Source organism: Lucilia cuprina, chromosome 4 (assembly GCF_022045245.1).
Source record: "Lucilia cuprina isolate Lc7/37 chromosome 4, ASM2204524v1, whole genome shotgun sequence".
In the NCBI taxonomy this organism is placed as follows: Eukaryota; Metazoa; Arthropoda; class Insecta; order Diptera; family Calliphoridae; genus Lucilia; species Lucilia cuprina.
In genome coordinates this window covers 99,582,306-99,607,468 of record NC_060952.1, presented here as the reverse complement: position 1 = coordinate 99,607,468, position 25,163 = coordinate 99,582,306, and the positions used below count along the sequence as shown (strand labels likewise).

Here is a 25,163-nt window from a genome sequence, read left to right as displayed (position 1 = left end):
TGAATAGACTTCTTACAGGAACCTTTTCTATAGAAAAACATTTGACGGAATCATTTTATTAAGGAAAACATCTGACAGTAATTTTGAAGAAAGTTACTTTTCTTTTTAAAAAAAGCTTTTTGAATTTTTCTTAAGAAAAGCTTCTGATAGGAAATTTTTTGTAAAAAAAAACTTTTTTTAAAAAACTTTTTCTTGGGAAAAGCTTTTGAAAGCTACTTTTTCTTCAAAAAACTTTTGAAATAAACTCTTTCCTGAGAAAAGCGTCTGAAAAGAACTTTTTCCTGAGAAAAGCTTCTTATAGCAACTTTTTTTGAGAAAAGCTTCTGATAGGAACTTTTTCTTCAGAAAATCTTATGACATGAACCTTTTTTTTTAAAAAAAAAAAAGAGAAAACTGATAGAAGCTTTTCCTATATAAAAAAACAGGAAACTTTTTTGCATAGAAACTTCTGAAAGGAACTTTTTCTAAAGGAAAACTTTGGAAAGGTACTTTTTCTTGAGAAAAGCATCTGAAAGAAACATTTTCTACGAAAAAAAAACAAAAGACAGGAACTTCTTTTACTGACAGAAATTTTTTTACAGAAATAGTTCTGAAACTAACTTTTATTATGTAAAACTTCTGACAGGAACTTTTCCTATGAAAAACTGCTAACAAAAATTGTTTTTACAAAAAACTTCTGAAAGGAAATTTTCTAGAGAAAAACTTTCTCCTATGATAATCTTCTAACAGGAACTTTTCTCATAAAAAAACTTCTGACAGAAACACTTCCTATAAAAAACTTTGACAAGAATATATTCTGTACAAAGAAATCTGACAAGAACCTGTCCTATATAAAAATGTCTATCTGGATCCATTCTATGAAAAATGACTCAACTTTTAAAATCGATGTCATCCGATTTGAATAATATTCGCACCAAGGTACTTTTGAATAGTAGGCAAGACTCACATTTATTTTGCGCAAAACCTTGACGCATTTAAGGTCATTTGTCATATTTTTCTTTAAATATTCAAATATACATATGTATGTTATATGATTTTGACAATAGAATTTATTTTCTATATCTTTCCCTAAAACAGACAATTTGGAATAATTACATTGCAAGGTGTTAGTTATTATTTACTCTGACAATATAATTCTTAGTTAATTAAGTATTCAAATTCAGGAAATTAGAATATATTCTTAGAAAAATGTCAAATGAAACGTTTGGTAAAACAAATAAACTAACTAAACTTTCAAATTTGTATGTAACTACATAAACTTAAATGTTTAAAAACCAAAATACACAAATAAACTTAACAATTGGAAAACAACTTTTAACAATTTGTTAACTTTTAAATTTGAAATTTCCGTTTCATGATATTGACTATTGTTCTAGGCAAATAAACTAACAAAAAACAACAACAACAAAAACTAAAGAATTTAAAAATTTAACCAAAATTCTCGTTAATATGTACAAGGTACAACCTATAAAAACTGCACCTGTCTAAAGACTGTCACAGCTAATTTGTGTTTAATTGCAGCTTTTTTGTTTTTGTTAGAAGATTTTTTTTATTTTTGCAAAACAAACTTAATTGTTGTTTTTTTTTGTGTTAGAACTTTTTTGTTATGATGAGAAGAATTAGAGAGACAAAACCCAATTTTATCTTTTATAGAAAATCTTAAAATGTTAAACAAACAATTGTTGTTGTTGTACACTTGTACATATGTTCTATCTGATTTGAAAATTAAGAAAAAAAATAATTATAAATATCATTATTGTAATTTAAGTAAAAAAAGTTTTTTTGCTTCCTATTTGAATTCAATAAAGTGATAAAAAAACATTCAATCTTTTTTTCGCTCATAATTTAAAGGTGACAAATTCAAAAGATTGACAGGTAGTGTTTGGAAAAAATTAACAAACACACACACACACATTTAATAAATACTTTACATTTCGATAGATTGCACACTGTTCTTATTCTATTTCTTGTGTTTGTATTTATATTTATTATTTGCCAAGCAAACGTCATGTGCCCGGGTAGCTCAGTCGGTAGAGCATTGGACTTTTAATCCAAGGGTCCAGGGTTCAAGTCCCTGCTCGGGCGAGTTCAATTTTTTCTATTTTCTTAATTTTATTTAAATTTATTTTTTTCTATTTTCAGTTTTACAATCCCGCTTTTTGCCCTGTCTACAGGCCTCATTTACACACTATGGTAAATCATAATTGGTTTTTAGCCACTGTGCTACTATGGCTACTACTTTGTTATCACATCTTGTGTATAAATGCTCAGGTGGGTCAACATTTTATAAAACAATAAGATTTAAAAAAAATATATGTATATTATTATAATTAATAATAATGTGAAAATGAGTAATTTGTTATGTAAATTTTCAGCAAGAAAAAAACATTCGAAAACAAAAATGCAAAAAAAGAAATTATTTATAAAGGAATTTTAATGAATATTATTATTATTAAAACAAACGCTTAAATAACAAATCATCTATGTATGTAGGAATTTAAATATTTATTTTTTTTACTTTCCGTTTGTTTAATAATTAATGTTAATTACGTCCATTTTAATAAATTTATTATAATATTTTATTACGACCGCTAGTTATTAATCAAAGACATATTTTTTTATATTGACATGTCAATATTTCCGTCATTATATGTAAAACTCATTTCGTTATAAAGTTATTGTCCTATACATTCCAAATCTGAGTTAATTGGGAAAAAATTATCAATGTTATAAAGAAAGAAAAAAACGAAAGTGTTGATTGGTGTAAATAATTCAGAAATATAATATTAATTTTATGCTTTTTAATTAAAAAAAAATGTGTTGTGGTTTTTATTATAATAAATGTTAATAATATATCAACTACTAATCCGATTAAGTAAACAAAGTATAAAAATTAAAAACAATATTAAAAGTTTATGGGAAGTTAAACAAAAGAAGCAATTTCCATATTTAGTTTAGCAATTTCGGCAGAATAAGGAGTACTATTTTTGCTATACTCCATATTAAACCTTTGATATTCTTGCAGGGATTGCAATTATCATGTGATGTAAATAGAAAATTTCCTATATTTAAGAATCTTTTTGCTGTAGAATTATTAAATTTAGTATAAATTCACAAAATGGGCGGACTTTAAATATGGGCGTGGCATCTTCCATATGAAGTAAATACAAAGAATCGCATGTGTATTAGAGCTAGAATCCTAAAAAATCGGAAAGAAGGTTTTGTATTTAAATAGTGTTTAGGGTATCGAAGCGCACTATTCAATAGGGGCATGGTACTTCCCATATGAGGTAAATACAAATTCTGAAAATCGTAAAGAAGGTTTTGTATTTATGTAGTTTTCAGGGTAGTAAAGTTCACAGGCTATTACTAGTAATTGAATAAATCAAGTTTTTTTTTAAATCAGTAAAATTGGTCATTAAATATCAGAGACATTGTAAAAAAATACGAAGTTCTGTCATAACATTGCAAAAAACAATGAAAATAACAACATTATTATGCTTCACTGTTATAGGTATGTATGTAGTTGTTTTATTGTGTATGTGTTTGAATTATTTACCGTTTCTACAGAATCTTCCTATATGTCTGGAAGGAATTAAAAGTTACTTTTTATTTTGAAATTTCATGTAGGCGACATGCCACGTCTACTTACAAAATAAGAAAAATTTAATAGTTAGAGTTTTTAAATTCTGTCGAAACCATTTTGATTCTTAAACACAAAAGTGGGTGGACTAGCAGTAGGGGGCAATTTAAAAAGAGCTATTTTCACAAAAAATTTTAGCTGAACATTTTGGGGGAAAATAAAATCTGAAAAGCTATTGAAGCTAAAAACCTCAAGTTTTGCACGAAGAATTAGTAACATTTTATTAGGGGGGCTTGAAACCACGTAAATTGGAGTTTTACTTTATATTGTTTTGAGGGTAACTAGGAATAGTTAGTCTATATATAAACAAGACATAATAATTTCTATAAAAAACTATCGTAGCTTTTAAAATTCCGATGCCCTAAAGGGAAGACATGTATGGATGGTAAAGGCCTGAAGTAACATGATGAAAAAATATTTAATTAAACTAATGAAGCAATTAAACCTTTTCACCTCTTACTTAGCATATAAGTAATTAATTTTCTGTATAAAATAACAAATCTCTATTTTACAAATATTTTACAACTTTATTATACAAAATTAACTAAATAATAAAAATCAATTATTAAAAAATTCCAAACTACAAAAACAAAACGTGAACACGTTATAAATAAATCACGTTTTCTTTTCACTACATTTCACTGCAAAATCATTTAATTACAGCTTTCTATAAATTCTCTACATGATTAAGTAGATTTTGTTTTTTTTTCAGATTAAATATTTAGAAATTTTAATCAATAAATCATATGGTGGTATAAATTATTTAAATAGATTTACTATTTACGTTGCAATTTTTATTATAAATTCAATTTACATTGTACAACATGTATTCTTATCAAGAGATTTCAATTTCCTAGTTTATTTTTTTTTTTTTTTTTGTTTCTAATGACAATATATTTAGACAAAGCTTCTAATAGTTATTGGAAAAACATCTTTATATTTTTATTTGCCGTAGTCTATTGTTTGAATTTCGTTAAACAACTTAAATCTAAAGTATGTTTTTCGTTATGTTTAATAATTTATTTGTTTGTGTTACGTGCAAAATTAGATTTGAATCTTGTTCACGTTTTATTTATTATAGTTTTAGGTTTCAAAATTTAATTGTTTGAAAAAAAAAACTTTTTAATGATTCCAGGAATTAAAATTGACAATTGTTGGGAGAAAATAAAGAAATTAGAAAAATATATATTTTTTTTCTTTAGATTTTAATCTGTCAAATGGCTAAAGAAAAATTCCTTAGAAATACAATCTGTTTAAACAAGTAATAAAATGTAAAACGATTAATTTAAGGAATAGAAATTAAAATCACAACAAACAAACAAAAATGTTGTCTCAACTAAACTGAAAGTCATACGTTCACACATAATAAACATTGGTCAAGAAAATGTTTTGTTGAACTTATAAGATTTTTGTAATTGTAAATAATCTCAAAAAAATAATTAACATTTAGTTTACTTTTGGTGTAAACAATTAAATATTTAAAGAAAATGAAGATATTTGTTAAATATTTTTGACTGGTGTAAACCTATCTTTTGTTTCGCATAAAAATATATATTTTAAAAATTATTAGTACAAGTTTCTATATTAATACTAATTTAGATTCAAATTAAACTTCTAAGTTTTCAAATATCAACAAAATAAAAAAACTATAGAAAATTAGTGTTTTAATGCCCTTAGGTTGTAAAAACATTTAATTTATTTGCAAGCATGTGTAAAAAGATACAACAATTAAATGAAAATTCTACTAATGTTTTATTAAAATCTCAGCCTAACATTACTTAAGTGTCTATGTAGATTCACAATAGTTTTTGTTGTGTTCACTCAAGTATAAATTTCGAGAATAGATAGATACTTTTCGCACGGCCAACTTTATAAGTTGTATGTCGAATGTCTTGAAGAAAATCTTAAAAAAAAAAATTAAGGTGAAGGTTAAAAGAAAATCGTTTAATAAAACAAATACACCAAAACAAACTGTAAACTTAAAATTACAAAAAAAAAAACTAATAAAATTAACACCAAATCTTTGAGATATATTTTAAGAGTTTATACATATGGGGAATTTCATGTCTTAATGGCTCAACTTTTAAAACTAATGTTTTCCAATCGAAATGACCGACCTTTTTGAAAAAATGTGTTTAAATTACTATTTAATAGAACTACCCTTGCATCGATTTAAAATTTGGGTCACTTGACATAAAGTCACCCATATTTATGTATCGAACAGATCTCCCATTGAAATAATTTTTTTTTTTTTAAATAAAGCAATAGATTTTCTTAAAAAAATAGCTTGGTTTACCACTAAATTATATTGTAAATATAATACAATGAGTATTTTCTTCATTTAATAAAGTTACACTTTTATTATAAAAAATGTCTGAACCGTGAAGTTGGCAGGGCGTCTATTAAAGTACAGACCCCCAGCGTTTAAAGTGTAATTTGATTGTTTATATTTCATTTACAATGCGCTTCTATTGTAAATGATTTTTGTTTCATTATTATTACAAAACCTATTATTAAATATGTAGCAGCTTTTATAACATAATTTGCATAAAAAATTACTACTCTGCATGAGTTTAATTTAAGTATTTTAAAAATTGTTGTTACAGAGATAAATAATGCAAAAAATTACTTATTTAATAATGTATAATGTTATTTATAAATGATTAATTTTTTTGTTATTGTAATCCTATTATTTATATCATATCACTGTTTGTGGGTTTAGAACATTTTAATCAAAAAATAATTCTTGTTGTTTTTTTAAATGGAGAAATTTTAATATCAATTTTTAATCCAATTCACCCACATTTGTTTGTTCTGACTTTATTTTTAAGCTCATTAACCTTGTTTCGGTTTTGTTAATAAAGTTGTTTCATTTTTTTAATGACAGCAATTGATAAATTGTTATATATTTGTAATAATTATTAAAATGATAATTGACTTCAAATTGCAAAGTTTTGACATTCAAAGAAATTTGTATTTCAAAATAGTCAAAGAAATATGTTTAAAGATATTTCCAATTATATATGTAACATAGATGTTATATAAATAACAGAGATATGAGCAAAAGTCCCAAACAAACTCGTAATTCTTAGACAAAAAAAAAATTATATTAACAACAACATATGTATAACTTCGAATATTAGATGTTTTTCTTCAAGTTATACCAAGTTCACAAAAAGAATTGAATTTTGATAGTTCATTGCCATTGCCATTGCCATGGGGAGGGTAATATGCATTTGTGCTGATAATTGTAACCCCCAAAAATATTGGTCCTACACCCACCTTAAAGTATACCATCGGCTCAGAATCACTGTATGTGTCCATCCGTATGTCTGTGTGTCCAGTAAACCTTGTCCTCACACATTATCATCAGTATAATTTGATGAAATTAGACACATGCTCTTCTTTTGGTCCAAAAACGAAAGCGGTTAAATTGGTCCAACATTGATGGGCATAGGTCCATATTTACCCCTACTCCCCTAGTAGAAAATCTCTTTTTTGATCAACAATAAGTAAAAATATTCCGGAATAAAATTAAAAAACGAATTAAATGCTTTATTTTTTAAAAAATAATCCACATTTTTAACATAAGAAATTTGACATACTGATAAGAAATCATATGGTCGGCCATGTTTGACTATACATTCATATTTTAGAATACATGTGTGTGAAATATGTTTGTTACAACAAAACTATTTCTAAAGTTTTTTTTTAGAAATAGTTCCAAGGGTAACAAATTGGAACAAAAACACTGATGGAAAACTGATTCTAAAAGCATTTCGTAGAACAGGTGTCGACTCCATTACATTTTCATAGAACCATTTTCAATGGGAAATCATTGGTCTCAACCACAAAGTAAAACATATGCAGGCTATAATCATGCGTTCTAATACTAGTTGTGGAATCTATACATTTTTTTCAGATTTTGTTTTAAATTTTTTTTTTTGCAAAAGACAAAAGGATTTTCATAGAATTAATTAAGATTTGGGTCCTATGAGATTAAATTCTTTATTTTGAGAGATTAAATTCCTTATTTTAATTCATTATTTATTATATTCCCACGAAAATATTATTTAAAACGGTTACTAAATCAATTCTTCTTTTGGAAATTATCAAAAAAGTTTTCAGCTTTTTTAATGTTTTATACAAATATAAATAATTTACATAAACTTTAGAACTCAAATATAAATTATTTTTTAAATTGCTTGTTACCCTTGCTAATATGCCTAATTTTATATAATAAACATTAATTAGTTGCAAAGTAATCACAAAAAAGTTTAAACACGTAAATTAACAGAAATTTTCAAAAATAAAATTATGCGTATATTTGTGTAAATGTCATTTACAAAGTTTATGAAGAGTTTTACGTTAACAGAAAAACTACCATGAAAGAAAAAAAGTGGTAATAATTTATGCATACCTTAAATCGAATTGATTTTTTGCTGTGTTATTTTCTACTAAATGGCAAACACGCAATAAAATGTTTACTGGAAAATGTCAAAGTTTCTATTAATTAAATGCTGTGATACATTTGAACATTCTGTTCTTTATAAGGGACATTGTTATATTTTGCTTGTTTTGTAAATGAAAATAAAAAACAAAGTCTAAAGAATTTTAAGGAGAGGCTAAACTTTAGATTTCAATTGTGTATTTTGAAAGGCAAAATAGTTTAATAAAGTGGTTAGAAAATTGAAAATGTAAACTAGATTTTAAGATTTCCTGTACATTTCTAGATTTATTATAACATTTTTTTAGCTTAAAATCTTAATTTATTAGATTAATCTTGTCAGATTAACTGCAATATGATATTAAAATTAATTGTCATAACTCTTTTAAAATATTAGATTACAAAATATGTATGTTTTTAAATAAAAGAAGAATTATTAATAAAATGTTAAAGATAAGCTTCTTATATTTATAAATCGGTATTTCCTTTAAAAAAAATTAAATAAAATTTAAAAGAAAATTTCTGAAATAAAATATTTACAGTAGAACAGCTAGCAAATACAACCTTCAATATCTAGAAGTTGTATTTTGTTCTCTTCATTCATATTTTTTTTTTGCATGTAGTTTTTAAGTTCAAGGTAACATGTCTGTCTAAAAGTGCTAACTAGATAGATAGATTGTAGATGTTTTAAAAATTTCAAAACAAAAACTCTTTTTAAGGCTTGGCGTAAATATTTTTAGTAAAAAGATAGATTTGCTTTTTTAGATCGTTAACATTATTTTCCATATTATTTATGAAGTAATTTAGTTGATTTGTACAACAAAAATAACAAAAAATCACTTACAATTGCAACGTTTGTTCTATGAGTAAAAATGAATGGCAATGAAAAACAAACAAAAAATTAAAAAAAAAGGATTTAGATTGCCGAAACCCGGGATTGAACCGGGGACCTTTAGATCTTCAGTCTAACGCTCTCCCAACTGAGCTATTTCGGCACATGTTATTAGAAAGTAGAATACTTTATATTAACAATGAGTTCATTGTAAATTATTAATCAAAAAACATAAATGAATGAATGTATTCCTTATCTTTAGGGGTGGAATTTAAAATATTTATTTGTGTCTTAAAATAGATGTTAACAAAAATAAATTCATACAGAGATCTGTGCCAAACAAATGTAACGGCGTCCTTTGCCACTAAATACTTTGACGGCTTAAAATCGCTTAACATTGTATCAGTGCTGCTTAGTTTTGTAACAACAGTACTTTTTTGTACGCAAATTGAATTTAGTATTTTTTGTTGAAGGACAATCATTGGCAGGCAATTTTTCCCCCCATGGATCTGCGTCTAAATTAGACCAATTCTAGCTTAAGTTTATATAATCTACTAAACATCTTTTTACAAAAAGTGTAATGTTAAACTACTACACTTCAGCGTATATGCTGCTTGGGTATAATGGGTACCTTAAGTACTACGTCAACCAAGGCTCTGAAAGCTTTGCTAGATACTCCACCCAATGAAACATACTTATATTTAAGGCGAACTGTGTACAATAGGGTTATAAGACACGTCATCAATGTATACTGAATATAATCGGTGTTGTCCGATCGCATAGCAGATACTTTGAACCACTGATCCCAAATAGATCGTCTTGGTCAAGCGGAACATTAGAACAAAAACCCATAAAAATCTGTTGCTGAAAATATAGAAATAGTTTAAGAACTAGTTTTTTTTCTTCGGCGATTTATCTTTTAGAGAGAAAGATTGGATGCAATTTCGAGAAATAGTTTATCAGTTATAATCAGGGAAACCAAAATATGCAAATGCATGTTTTTTGTGGTGCGTCGTATGGACTCATGGATAAGATATTTACAAGTTTCATACCAATTTGAGAATTTTGGCATCGATTTGTTAGAGCATATTTTTGCATATTTTACCCATAAGAGCATAATTTTGCGTGATTTGACTTTTTAGCATATTTAAGGCATATTTTCGAGTTTTTAGAGCATTTTTTACACTTTTAGTGCATATTTTGATGTTTTCGCTTTTTTTAATTTTTATACATTTTTAATTTTCTTTTCAAAACTTTATTTAAAAAAAATAAAATTCTATTTTTTTATTTTTAATTTTTTAGCCTATTTTACAATTTTAAAAAAAAATTTCGTTATGTTATAGTTTTTTATTCAATAAAGCATTATATTTTAAATCGGACATAAAACCGATTACTTTTGATTTCATGAGACCAATCCATTTTTATAGTTTAAAAAACTAATTATTGGAATTTATGACAACACCGATTAAAATTTCATTTTAAAAGCTATGAATACAATTGGAAGAAATGTGTCAAACTTTGTCGTTTGAAATATGTTTTTTGGGGACCAAATGGTTTCATGTTATTTATTGGTTATCTGAACGTAAAACGGAATTCTATTATACTAGTTCTTCAAACTTTGAGATGAAACATTTATAAAAAATGTTGTAGGATATAGAACATTTATTATTTCATTACAATTTCAGTCTTTTTGAGCTTTTCAATGTTAAAAAATAATAAACAATTTTATTTTTGTAGCACATATTTTAAATTTTAAGAGCATATTTTGAGTTTTTTACAGCATATTTAAAGCGCTTAAAACACTTTTTTTAGAGCATGTTTTCGGTTTCCCTGGTTATAATTTTTAATATCTTTCCACTATTTAAATATAATATTGATCCGAGCATGATATATCAAAACTCTCGAAAAATCCCTGTATTTATATTATTTTTCAATTTAATTCATATAATGCCAAATAGTTAGTTCTTTGGAAACTCTTTAGAGTATTTTGGTATGCTGCACAGAACACGTTGCTGAAGTAATGACAAAATCACCAGTTCCAAGGCCGAAATATAGATTAAAATTCAGCATAAACCAATATTATTAAATAATCACAATGATTTTGCAATAAATTGTTAGGACACATGTAGATATTAACAAATATTCTTGAATTACACCACCCGGAAAAGAATATTATTTTAAAATATTAATAAATCAATTACTTTTTTATTATTTGTGAAATCTAACAAACTTTTATATTTATTGGGTTTTTAAAAAATTTTCGTCAACTCATATTATTGCAAATATTAAATTGCCCAAAAATAAAGAAAACAAATATGTAATAATATTGAACTTTAAACTTCAACGCTTGTTATTTTCATTACAATTTTCGATACAAACAACTGTTTGTTTTTCCTCAAAATTAAAAACTATTCCCATTGTAGATTCATTCATTACTCTTATAATATTGGTAATAAAAATCCCTTTATATTATATTAAATTCAAAACATAAAGAAGAACATGGTTGAAAAAAAGTAACATGTTTATTGCCATTTGTCACAGCAAGTGACATCATCACTCTTAAAGACAATAAGGTAAATGGATGAATGTATGTTCAGATCGATGAGTGTATTTGTTGTGAATGTTTAAGCATAAATTGCAGCATATTTAGGAGAAGATGAGTATGTACATAGATGCAACAAAAAGTTGCAATATCATAGACACCAACATCCATAAGAGTAGACTTCATAAATATTTCAAAATTACCTAAACAGTAAATATCTACATAGAAAAACAAAAATATGTTTTGTGGAAAATATATTGCATGCTTTAAACGAAAAAGAAAAAAATCGAATACATTCGTTTATTTGGGGACATGCATACAGTTTGTTTAATGTAATCAATTTTATATTGAAAATTAAGTACATGCAACCTACTCACAGAGGGACTATAATCTAGTTAATGTGTCACTGTGATCTACAGTGATCTACTGTGCAACTTCTGCTTAAATATATAGCGCGTGAGAGAATTTATAAGAAATATACATAAGCCTTTGATGAATATAGATTCATTAGTAGTTATGCATCTATTTAGAAGGGAGGTTGTGCCCTTTTCTATTACTTACAGCTACTGCAACTAAGTTCTACGAACGGATTACGTTGTAATTATTAAAAGCTTTTGGAGTTGGGTTTTCTTATAGTTTAAACGCCAACACAAATTGAAAAAGCGATTTATCTATGACTTCATTGTTGACAGTCTACCGCCAGCAATTAATCTTATGGCAAATCTATGCATTATTTAATTTTTTTTTTTATATTAAATGCAAAAAAAACAAAACAACATCAACTGTTTGCATTTCATAGTTTTGTGATTTATTGTAAACATAGAAAAAAATAATAAAAAATCAATATTTTACTCTACTGTTTATTAATTTGCAATTGTATTTCTATCATCTTCATTGTAAACAGAGTCAAAATGCAATTGGAGCTCATCGAACATTTCAAAAGACTTCATTTTCGTGTGCTGGACGACCATCTGGCTACTATGCTGATATTGAAACTGGTTGCCAGGTACAGTAATGAGTGTATAAATTTGCAAGTTTGCTAGTTTGATGAAACCATCAAATGAATAATCACAAACCTTTATTTATGCTTTTTTATAACTTTTTGTCTATTTATTTGTTTTCTCAAAGGTCTACCACATGTGTGATGGTCTGGGACGACAATTTAGCTATTCATGTCCGAATACAACCTTATTCCAACAGCGCATGCTAATATGCGATCATTGGTATATGGTGAATTGTTCCAAAGCTGAAAGCGATTACACGGCAAATTTGTTAATAGGTCAGTGAGTCAGTCCGTCTATACATTGTCATAAAAATATAATAATAAACTTTTAAAATGCCACCTAGTGAGCACGACTAACAAAAGAGAATTTAAGTTTGAATTGAAAAAATGCTTAATTTATTAAATAATTAGCAATAAACTTTGTTTTTTTTTTTATTTTAAGGCCAACGTGATAAACCATTTGTTAATGATGAGGAAAATAGCTTGCGTACCCCCAGACCAGATCTTTTAGATCGTCCTTATGCTCCCGACTACTCAGGGGAATCGTTTAGAAACCAATATCAAAAGGTGCACTAAATTTAAATTTATTTTTTTAACTAAATTCCAACTAACTTTATTACTTTTAGTCACTTTCATCGGTGCTTAATCAAATCTATGATCATACAGCTCAAAAAATGAAAGATAAAACTCTACAAGCTCAACAAAACCAATTGGGTACTGGACAACAAAGATGGAAAATACCACCACCTAGTCGCATTATATTACCACCAGCCTATGAGCCCCAAATATTAGAGGAAAGTAGTGCAAAACCCTCAACCCGCACCTCGTATTATACCACAACTATTACGACCACAACACGAAAACCTTCGACCTTGAGACCAACAGCAACTACTAAAAATCAATCTACGAAATTTAACAATGTTGCTGCTTTACACAATCGACACGATGAACATTTGCAATTGGAACACGATGACTTAGGCACTAGTCACAGTACTCGTTACAACACTTCGGCTGACTTTAATTCAGCCGAAGATCGTTTTGCTAAAACCCCACAAAAAGCTACTACACCACGAAAATCGACGTACAACAGCAACTTTAACAATGCCTTTACCACAGCCAAACCCACCACCACCACGAAGAAAACAACATTAAATCCTAAAATAAAAGTACCTTCAAAAATCTACGAGCCTCCTTTATTATATCCCATTTACAATATGGACGACAACACAGCTACAACTACAATGAGACCTACCTTTAGAGCATCAACTGCTTCACCATTTGTTACACGTGTATCGGCTACCACAAGTACCACCACTACCAAGGCCCCTACTCGTCCAACAACCGTAATAGGTAAACCATTTACTCGATCCTCATTTAGCACCAGCACAAAAGTGGGCACAAATTCCAATAACATTGATAGATTTGATGTTTCGAAATTAAGTAAAGAAATTAGAACACCAGCACCAGCCCAAGGATTTAAACCACCCACTCCCACTCCACCGGTTAAAAATTCTAGAACTTCACAAAATTCCACTTATAATAAACCAGATCGGGGTAGTGTAAAACATGAACAGCCCTCAAAACAGTTGTTACCACCTTTAGCAGATTTTATAACACATGATGTGGCTACCACTCAAGGACCTCCTATATATTACGAATGGAAAGTTCCCTCAGATGGTTTAGAGCCACCAAAACTAGATTCTCCCATAGGAGTAGATGGTAGAGAATACCCTGAAACAGTTATTGATTACAATTCTATAAGTACAAATAATGGCTTCACATCAATCTCCTCTTTTGGCATAGACCAAAAGAAAAGCAATAATACGAGCAAATCCGAAAATAAAACTACTGTACCCTCCCGTTCCCCCATTTCTAGATCAATTAAGGAAACAGGCCAGCCAAAAGGTGTAAATGAAACTAAAGCAAAAACCTCTAACACAAGCCCGACCAGAGCGTCTACTACTACACAGAAATCTAGTAACCCAGGAGATATATTCCAAATACGTAAAGAACTTTCAGTTCCAGAATATGCTTTTCCTTTGGAAAATGTTGGGCGCACAGGATATTTAGATACAGATGTTTATAACTCATTTCAATTGAAAATTCCTGAAAGACGTGCCGATACAGATGAACATATACATTGGTATGGTGAAAATCCTAAGTGCCCTGAATGTCATCCGTCCTATGTTAGACCGGGTACTTGCGAACCCTGTATACGAAGATAGGGCGAAAGTGTAACAGCAGTTTATTGCAAAACAAGTATTTTGATTCGTTTTACAACTTAGTTTTTAAAAATTTAAATCATAAACAACTTTTTCATTCTTCTCTGTGCAAACTCAATTGACATTTTATCATAAAAAAAGATTAGCTTAATAATGGAAATTATTAGAAGCATTCGAAATTACTTCACTTTGCAATTATGTTTCATTATAATTTATAAGTTATTGTTTACCATATTAGTGTAATATGTCTTCAAGAATTTTCCTATTGTATACAATTTAGATAACATAAATACTACTTATAATATATTAATACACAATAACGTCTACGAGAAATGTTGAAATTAATACAAAAAGTTTTAAAAATAAACGTTCAAGATTGTTCAAATATTTGGTAAAGTGAGATTAAAAAATGGCTTATTTTGGCCTTATTTTGTCAAATATTTAAAAGTGTATATTATTTAAAATAAGTGGTACACCCTTATTTTTAATTTTTAAGTTTTTAACTTAGTATTTTTTATTTTTATACAAATTATTATTTAACTTTTTAGTGCGATTGGCATTTTTTATACAATTGTTTGTTACGACATGTTTCGTAAATAATAAAAAAAAATTATAAAAAATAAAAAAAATATTTTTTTTTAATTGCACCTCGATTTACATTACAAGCCATGCCTTACATATCTATGAAGGAAAACGATTTTAATACATGATTGAAGTACAAAGAAGTAACCAAACCTACGAAAACTTTGTAATGTCTGATAATCGTAACAGCAAAGGCAATGTCAATTTTCATACTTTTAGTTAAATATAATGAATTTTAAAATTAAATAGTAATATCTAATTATATGTACAATTAAACAACATACCTTTTTTAAATTATCACCAAACAAATTCTTTCCAATTTATCGCAATAGAAATGGTTTTGTTAACATTTTTATTTACACAAATTTACGCTCTTACTATAGCTCTTAATAAAATAGCAACAACAATATTTTGCTCTCTTATTGCCTTTATATTTTTCTTATACAAGAAAATAAAACACATACACGCACCCAAACAAAAACACACTACTTATTTTGATTTGCACTTGTTGTTGCTTTCTTCACGGCTTTTTTTTGCAAACAAATGCAATAATGGTGATTTGCAATTTCTTAAAACACTTTTTTAAACGATTTATCACTTTTTACTTAAAAATATTTTTACATATTCACAAACTAGACAACCTAAGCTTTCTTTTGATATAAATTTTATTTAAAACAACCACTTATTTCTTACTATTTTTCAATAAAAACAGACAATTATTTTCTTATTTCATTTATACATCCGATTATGTTGAATAAAAAGCGCGAACTAAATAGAAGTGTCAAAATAAATGGTTTACTTAGAGAGGGATGGGTGAATGTCAATAAGGATTGAGCAAAGAAAAACGAAGATTATAGTTGTTAGATTATGGTGAATGTTTTTTGTTTGTTTTTTAAATAGAAAAGTTTAAGCTTATTTAAATAAACAAATGTTTTTCTAATTAAACCTATATAAAAAGAATATAATTAACGGAAAAACTACAACTGACTACATGAAATTAGAACAACAGAATATGAATTCAATATTGAAATTTTATTTGTTTTGTTATTTGCATAACTAAGTGATCATTCGAATATAACAAATCTTCCAATTTGATTTCTATTCGGATATAATATGTTTACAGAGGGCAAAATATACACGACTAGTACCAAGATGACAACAAAGTGTTCATAATTTTTGTGTGGTAAGCCTACTATTGACAACAATCCGTGAGCTTACCACATTTGTAAACATTTAGACAACGTATGTGTATAAGATTTAGATTTCGACAACGAATGGTTACAATGTCGTACGTATGCGTATACTTTGACAACGGATGTTATTGAAAAATTATAAACACTTAGGTGTCAATTTGATACATAGTATTGGTAATTTATAACGGTACACTTACTTCTATATTACTTAATACAGGTTCTTACTTAATATAGAAAATAAAATATCAAAATTATACGAATTGAACTCAAATAGGTTGATTTCTTTATTTGGAAAAATAAATCCTGGACGTAGTAAAATACTAATAACATCCCTGTTGAAAATTTTCAATCTTAAAATGTGCTGAATCGATGTTGATATTGTCATACAAATTTTAGTAGTGCTATATACATATTAAATATGTGGGTGTCATTGAATATCCTCTAGTGACATTAAGACTATTGACGTGGTATGATCTATGTACTCTTGGTACTATGGGCCCATACGGATGACATTAGAACATTTCTATAATTTATGGAACTTAATAAATTTACCATTCTTAGAGAATATTGACATGTTAGTTGACAATGTCGCTAGATATACATTATATATTTTGTCTCTGTATTTTTTTTTGTATTGACACAAATTAATGATTGAAGACTTTTGAACTACATAGTGCTGTTGACAAAAAGACATACGGATCCAATCTGACTTCAGGGTTTTACTATAAACACATACTTACATATGTATATCCAGTTTTATGTAATCAGTTAATATTTCCCTTAATATTAAGTATGATTAAATACTTTTTTTAATTCACAAGTATAACATTTAAACCGTAACTATTTCAAACAAACACAAAAACATTCACTCTAATCTAACAACTCTAATCTTTGTTTTTCTTTACAAAAACCTTATTGTCATTCACCCAACCTCCTCTAAATCAATTATTTATTTTGACACTTCCATTTAGTTCGCGCTTTTTATTCTACTTAATCGGACGTATAATGAAAAAAAGAAAATAAGTGCCTATTTTATATCAAAAATTAGTGAGAAATAATAGGTTGTTTTAAATAAAATTTATATCAAAATGAAGCTTAGGTTGTCTAGTTTATGAATATGTAAAAATTTTTTAAGTAGAAGGTGCAAAATTGGTTAAAAAAGTGTGTAAAAGAAATGAAAAATACCATAATTGCAGTTGTTTTCAAAACAGCAACAAATGTATGTAAATAAAAATAAGAAGTGTTTTTGTTTGTGTAGGAAAAAAAATATAAAGGTAATAAAGAGAGCAGTGTTTTGTTGTTGCTATTTTATTAAGAGCTCTATCTAGTAAGAGCGTAAATTAGTGTAAATAAAAATGTAAACAAACCCATTTTAATTGTGATAAATTGGAAAGATGTTTGTTTGGTGATTTTTGTAAAATGGTAAGTTATTTAAATATTTTATTAAACGTGAAAATTTTAATAAAAATTTGAAATTACGATAACCAGACATTACAAAGCCTTTTGTAAGTTTAGTTATTTGTTCGTATGTCAACCACGTAATAAAGACGGCATCTATTTTCTTAATAGATAAGTTACAAATTGTCTCTTTAAGAAATTCGAAATTCGAAAAATTTTATTTCGGTAACTTTTCATTTAAATTAATTAAAATTTTTTAATTTTTTTATCAGTTCTTATGCCCCAGTAAAATTACTTTAAAGTATAGAAACCTCACAAACCAAATTCGGAATTTGAATGGAAATTTATTCTTTCCCGATTGAATTTTTAATTTATTAATCGAAATATTATTCTAAAAACATTTCTGAATTTATCATAAATCCCTTTACTAAAACCAAATAAAAATAAAAAACCTTCAAATTGTTTATATAATTTTTTTTCAAAACTTGTTTATTAAACATTTTTTTAAATATTTTTTTTTAATTAACACAACTTAAAATGTTTTAAAATGTAGATTTTTCTTTATATAAATGTGTATTCAATGCAACATTTTTTTTTTAATTTTTTCTTGTTTTTTTTTTTTCTAATATTACAAAAATGCTTAAATATGTATGATATATAAAAAAAAAACGTTTTAGCAATTCGTCATTGATATTTGATAATTATCATGCATAAATTGTTTCTTTTACTTTTTTATTTTGCAAGATTTTAAATGAGTTTTTTTTACTTTATGAATTTTGTCAAAAACAAAAATGAAATATTTACAAAAAGAAATTGTATACTAAATCAAATAAAAAGTCTAAATTAAAATAAATTAAACACAAAATAATTTCAAACTAATATAGTAAATCAACTAAAATCCAAAATTAATTATAAAATAATATTTATTATAAAAAAAATTACAATAATTCGAGTTGTTTTCTTTTAATTTTCAAAAATAATTGAAAATAACAAATTTGTTTTTAAGGCACTTTTTTATAAATATATATTTTTTGTTTGTTTGCAATTTATAAAGTTTTTTTAATTGTTTGTACATGAACTGTTTATTTTTTTATAACAAAATAATTTTGAAGAACATTTTCAAAATTAAAAACTTGTGTAAACATAGATGACATGCAATTGTTTTAGATCATAAAAATGGTAGACAAGATGTGTATGTTTTTCTTGTAAATTCCTTAATATTTTCAAAAAAGAAAAAAATAAATTCATTTAATAAATACAAGAGATATTTTACAAAATATTTTCTTTTTGTTTTCTTTAACTACTAAATAATTAATCCAAACATGCCTTACAAGTTGCTAAATTTTTATTTTCTTTTAATGATTTTAAATTCATTATTTAATTTATTTTCATAACGAGTTGTATGTATGTAATATGGTGTGTGTGTATGTGTAGTATGCTTAGGGTATGTGTATTTGTATATTGTCCTCTTGGTGTTTCCGTTTCTGTTTACATTTGATTTTGCCATTCATTTTGACTTTGACTAGCATTACTTACAAATAATATTGTTAATTTCGGAGTAGAATATCTACTACATTTTGGGAAAATTACAAAAAAATTTAATTAAATTGTTTCATTGGTATTTGTGGTCGCGTTTTTGTTCCTTTTTAAAAATTGTCTCTCATAATTGGGGGCGTCATAGTTGCTCGACATGTGTCCGGATTATATAAAAATATACTGGGTGTCCAAAGCGCTGCACATGATTTTTGTTGTTTCTCCACGTCTGTTTTCCAGGGTAAACATTTGGGCTTATTTTTCGCTTTAGTAATGTTACACATTAACTCTAAGCTCTCGTCTTCAGCAGAGGGTTGAGCCACCAGAGCCACTTTGTGTGGCAAATTTACATCAACTTGTGTAATGACTGCCGCCTCGTGTCTGCTATTGTAATAACGATTGGTTAAATAACCATCAGTGTAAATCTATTAGAAACAAACAATCAATTAATAAATTCTTAATATTTTTTCTTTAAAATTATTTATACCTCATAACCTCCAATACCACAGCAGTCGTGGATGATCCACTTAACGTACAATGAATTGGCACCGAGATCTGTGACTTCTGTAATGGTAACTGGAAAACTTTCACGAGCACACATTCCTGACTTGGACTTACAAATGTTCTGTTAATATAAAATACATATTCACATACATATATGGAGCTTTCTAAATTTCTTTCTTTTCATATTACTTACCTTTTCGAATTGTGATTTTCGCCGTGCATAATCCATGGCCTCAAAATCCATTATCAACGAATCAATGAAAAATTTCTTTAATCCAAACAATTTATTACATAAAATTAAGAAATATATGCGGTAAATGGTGCAGCAAACCAAACTTACCATTTCTTCGGGAGAACCTTCACCTTCTGGTTGTTTTATTTTGGCCAAAGCCATTGTAGAAGTTTCATTAACATCAAGTTTTTTCCTTTTACGACTTTCAGCTATTTTTTCCTTAGCCAATTCGTATTCTTCATCATCAAGTAACTCACTTTCCTCTTCCCGATAATAAGAATCAAATTCCTCCTCAGATTCCTGATATCTAATGATTTGTTTAGGATCGTTGGGTCTATCGATTTCTGGTAAAAAGTTGTACACATTTCGTCCCGTCGTGGGTGATGTTTCAACTATAAAGGGTGATCTTTCTGTTTCGGTTACTTGTAAAGTGTCATTTGCTTCAATAGTTGGGCGTTGGGATGATTGTTTAATTTCAGGAATAGTTTCATGTTTTGGAAGTTGGTCAGGGTCACCCTGCTCAGGCTGTACATGTGGTTCTAAACTTTCTTCTTGTACCTCAGGACTTCCTAAATCTATATCTGATCTACTGGGATCTTCGTCATCATATTGCGGTAAACAATCGAGACAGGGTTCATAGCTTTCAAATGTTGGTAAATTTTCCTCTTGTGACTCAGGATTTTCTATAAAATTTTCTGGTAAACTGGGATCTTCGTCATCATATTCCATTAAGCAATCCTGACAGGGTTCGTAGTCGTAAAATGGTTGTAACTCCTCCTCTGATGGAGGCCAACTGGGTTCCTCATCGTCATATTTGATCAAGCAATCCTGACAAGGTTCATAATTGTAAAACGGATTTTGTTCGGCAAAGGTAGGCTGCAGTTCTTCATCCACTTCCTGTTTAGGTTCCTTTGCTTGTTTGGGTTCTTCATCTTCGTATTTTAACAAACAATCTAGGTTTTGTTTATTGCCATCACATGGATCTATACACTTCTTATCTACATAACGGGGATGCAACTCTTCATCTACATATTCCTCAGTCTTCACAGGCGCTAAAAGTACATCCGGTTTTCCTTGCCAACGTGGCTCCTCGTCATCATCTACAAATACACATTTTAGATCGAATGTGCAATCTTTTTGTGGATCATAGGCCTTTATTTTTACATAACGAGGGTGTAATTCTTCGTCTACATAGTCCTCTGAAGAGTCTGGTTTCGGATTTCTAGATGAAGTTGTACATACTAGTTGCACTACATCAGATTTAGGAGACCCTTTACCTTTTTTAAGTTGTTCTTTATGAGAACCATGCTTAGGACAAACCTTTGCAATTTGCGAACATATGCAATGCAAATTATCCGATTCATCTTTTAAAAGTTTATTACCACTAGAACAGTCCTTGAAACTATCCTCAGTTTCATAAATAAAAGGTTCTGGTATGGGTGGTGAAGACATCAAATTGTAGGGTTGTATTAAAGGTGGGTTTTGTCTAAAAGCCATGGAATAATTGCAACATAGACAAGGAGGTGGAGGCCAAGTTAAAGGACTTGTAGGTGTTATTGGTGGATACGAACACTCTGGTCTTATTTTAGATGATTGTGTTGCCATTTTACTTGATTTATCATCTAGACTTGATGGAGCTACTTGTGTAATACGCATGGCTTCATTCCGTATGGGATTATCCTTATTAATTAAATGTACAACTTCATGTAACAGCTCTAAAATAACAACATTTTTATCGGATTTTTCACGTTTTATGCTACGTTTTACAGGTAATTTTTTGAAGTACTCCGTATCAGATTCTTCCGAGCTACAAGAATAAAATTGGTCACTAGTAGTTTTGGTATATTTTCTCATAGATAGTGGTTGCAATCTTTCTGGTTTTGGCAAAGTAGAGCTAATAAAAATTGGTTGCGATTGATGCATTGGATGTCGAATTTTTGGCAAAGGCATATTATTCTCTGTGGAGTCTTTTCTACGATTTAATTTGACGGGAAAATGCTCTGAAGTAAAACTACTAGAACTGGAGGTTGTTATGTCTAATTGATTGCAAGAACATTTCTGTCTTGATGTTTGCGATAGCGATGAAGCTGTGGTGGTGTTATAAATAGTTTGAGGCAAACGCATACATTTAAAGCAACACTGGGATCTATTAACATTAGAGGTTTGTGCTACACATGGGAGAGAACACTGTATTAAGGCGGCACACATTTGAGATTCTAATTGGCTGGTATGAGATGAATTTGAGGGACAAAATTTATTATGACAAGAGCTTAAATTCTGGTTATGTCGGTTAAAATAAGCTTCGGATGACTTTTCGTAATTTTCTGTAAGAGATTTAGGAAAAAAAAATTTGGTTAAATGATTTTATATTAACAGATTTTGCAATTTATTTTTGAATTTCTATAAAACGGAAAAACTTTTCAGAATTGATGAATATTATATTAAAAAGTTTTTATATATTTTTTCACAATTAATCATCTTGGAATAAAAAGTTTTTGGATAATTTCTTGTTGGTGGTTTCCTTTGCATAAATTTCCTTAACATCTTGCAAAAAAACCTCTGGACCACGAAATTTTTTCTTTAATTTCTTATTTTGATCCCACATCTCGAAGCCATATAATTCCAGATGCTTGGCCTCGGCTTTTTCCCGACAAGGACACACATCAAAGTAGGAAACTTGACTGCAGGCTGAGTCGTATTGGGAAATGTCACTAAATATGGGAGAACGTTTGATACAGCGACAAACTTTGAGTTTACTGTGACGAAATACAGCCTCCAAACTGGCTGTAGCTTTAGGCTTCCAGGCACATAAACAACAGCCGCAATTGCCTGGACAGAATATTCGACCATTTTCATCGATTAAAGGACTGGGCTCAAAGCGACATTTTATACAAACATCTACATCTTTATGCTGTGGATAAACCAAACGAAAGATTTTCTTGATTGGTTCGGTGGTGGGCTGGGGCTTTTCCACATCACATATGCATTTTAACTTATTTTCACATATAATTGAACTTAGTTTAGCAGAGGGTTTTCTCATTATTTCATTATATTCCTCTAAAGATAGTTTTTCTCTTTCACAATTGCAAACTTTCTTTTTGGAATTCGCTTTGTGGGGGAGTGGTTTGAAAATTGTAGAAGCACTAGTTGAAGGAGAATCTAGTTTTGTGTCTTCTATAGTTTTTTCTTGTTTATCAGAAGTTGAGATGATTTGGTTGCTGCAATCACACTCTTTGAATTTCTGCATTGTGCACCAACAAGGAGGCATATAACCTGCTTCAAATAAAGGCTCAGTAATTGTTTGATTACCTTTGCAGCAACACTTTATCTTTATTTTGGTTTCGGTACCTATGTCTTCGGATTTTTTCACATAACAACAACATTGTGTTTCAAATTCCTTATTAAATAAACAAACATTCTTAGTTTGATTTGATCGAGTAGCACAATTGTCGGATTGCTTGTTTAAAGTACAATTGCAGTTGGATTTTCGAACATTTGATGACTCAGGAGCATTTAAACATTTCGAAACAACTTTTAAATGAATTTCTAAAGGTATTTCCAAATAAATAGGTTGCGCTATAATATTCCTGGAATTCCTAACACGTTTTCTTATACAGTCCAAATTTCCATAATAAGATTTAAAATCCCCTGAAGTTTCCGCAAAAGAATTAACTAGTTTTTTGTTTAAATTATTTAATTGTTTCAAATTCCTTTTATATAAATCGGGATCTTCCATTTGATTTAGATCTGTTTTAAAATCTAAACCAAATTCTTTAAAATAGCTTTTATACTTGAGTATATACTCACTAGCTGGAACACTATTCCTTTCCGATGATGTAGTTGTTACACTAGCAGACATTTGAGTTTCTTTATTGACTTTCTGATCAATACCTTCAATAGAGGATGATTGTATCGAAGAATCTTCTTTTAGTTGCTGTCTCTTTGGACATGTAGAACGATCACAACAGAATTTAATCTTATCCATTTTGAATGGTCAAATTTTAGGAATAAAAGGATTCTTAATTAAAATAAGAAATAAATTTAGCTTAACACGAATGCAGGTTACAAGAGGAACCTAAATTTCTATTTTAACACAAATTTAACACAAAGTTTTACGAAATTGAAAACAATACTAAATTTTCTTGATAGAAAATAAATTTTCTTTGTGACAATTAATGAACAGGGAAAGTAGTGTTAATTTGTAGACATGTAATGGAAAAAAATCTCCAAAAATGGAAGGGTTTCCGGGAAAGAATTTTTTGAATTCAATTATCTACGTTACTACGTAGATAAAAACATCTTCAAAACATATTTAAAAAATCTGAAACAGTTCTAAAACCAAACCTGTTAGATAACAATCTTCCAAATTAAGATCTCTAATTACAATTTACATTTTATTTACAATAAAAATTACAATAACAAATAATTCATCATAGACCAATGAAATTACAAACAATTTCATTACAAAGCATCTACAATTTGTCTTCCCAACTTTACAATAAAAAACGCAAAGACTTCATCTTTTATATAATTTAGTTATATCCAGGCCACTTTTTCTCTTAACAGGATAGTAAACAGTACAATAAAATTCAGACTCTTTTTTAAGGTTATGAAAAACCATTAAACGTTCATTGATTTCTGATTCAAGTTCTTGCAACAACTAGGAGGAAAGCAAAAAAGAATTTAATTTTAAATCTCAATAGGTTTTCAAAATGAAAAATAAATCAAAAAAAGATTTCTTCTTTGAATACCCACCAAAATTTTATAGGGCTTGAACATATCTTCTAAAACATTTATGCAATTCATGCCACTGACAAATTCTTCATAACTATTTAAGCACACAGAACTTGAACCATCAGAGCTATTGAATAACGAAAGTGTTGCTAAAATCTCCAAACCCTGACGGAATTCCTCATCCGCCTTCCAACGGTGACATATTTTCATATTAAACAATGAAGAATTAAGCAAAAGCTTTGTATTTGTAGCCGATGCTTTTAACAAGTTCAGTAGGCAGCGTATATGTGTGGGCATG

The 25,163-nt window shown here is 28.2% G+C and overlaps 3 protein-coding genes and 2 non-coding genes across 8 annotated transcripts in view; 2 read left to right on the top strand and 3 right to left on the bottom strand.

The window, feature by feature from the left end:
- LOC111690247 (cell wall protein DAN4) overlaps positions 1-18,403 on the top strand; it is a 33,521-nt gene extending 15,118 nt beyond the window's left edge. For both annotated transcript variants that reach the window (XM_023452699.2, XM_046950752.1), the window contains exons 3-7: positions 2,143-2,271; positions 12,369-12,470; positions 12,593-12,743; positions 12,910-13,034; positions 13,094-18,403. In XM_023452699.2, the coding sequence (XP_023308467.2) occupies positions 2,191-2,271; positions 12,369-12,470; positions 12,593-12,743; positions 12,910-13,034; positions 13,094-14,692 (2,058 nt within the window). In that variant the 5' untranslated portion in view covers positions 2,143-2,190 and the 3' untranslated portion in view covers positions 14,693-18,403. The remainder of the gene's footprint in view (positions 1-2,142; positions 2,272-12,368; positions 12,471-12,592; positions 12,744-12,909; positions 13,035-13,093) is intronic.
- Trnak-uuu lies at positions 2,013-2,085 on the top strand. Its single transcript has one exon. It is a non-coding gene; the product is annotated as a tRNA-Lys (tRNA).
- On the bottom strand, positions 9,013-9,085 carry Trnaf-gaa. The gene has a single exon. It is a non-coding gene; the product is annotated as a tRNA-Phe (tRNA).
- A 3,765-nt stretch (positions 18,404-22,168) lies between the features above and the next one.
- The window catches only part of LOC111690211 (putative uncharacterized protein DDB_G0267840), a 112,114-nt gene continuing 109,119 nt past the window's right edge, over positions 22,169-25,163 (bottom strand). For all 3 annotated transcript variants that reach the window (XM_046950749.1, XM_023452651.2, XM_023452654.2), the window contains one exon: positions 22,169-22,455. In XM_046950749.1, coding sequence (XP_046806705.1) covers positions 22,402-22,455 — 54 coding nt within the window. In that variant the 3' untranslated portion in view covers positions 22,169-22,401. The remainder of the gene's footprint in view (positions 22,456-25,163) is intronic.
- Positions 22,505-24,649, bottom strand: LOC124419879. The gene is made up of 2 exons (XM_046950751.1): positions 23,939-24,649; positions 22,505-23,890 (listed from the first exon to the last, which is right to left on the bottom strand). Exons 1-2 carry the CDS (start codon positions 24,114-24,116, stop codon positions 22,602-22,604), a joined length of 1,467 nt encoding a protein of 488 aa, XP_046806707.1. The 5' UTR covers positions 24,117-24,649; the 3' UTR covers positions 22,505-22,601.

Excerpts from the sequence above, each read along its gene's own strand:
- LOC124419879 (XM_046950751.1), bottom strand. The coding sequence starts at position 24,116 with ATGGATAAGATTAAATTCTGTTGTGATCGTTCTACATGTCCAAAGAGA. Across the intron at positions 23,891-23,938 it reads AAGGAATAGTGTTCCAGCTA|ATTTTAAAACAGATCTAAAT; the intron begins GTGAGTATATAC and ends AATTTGGTTTAG.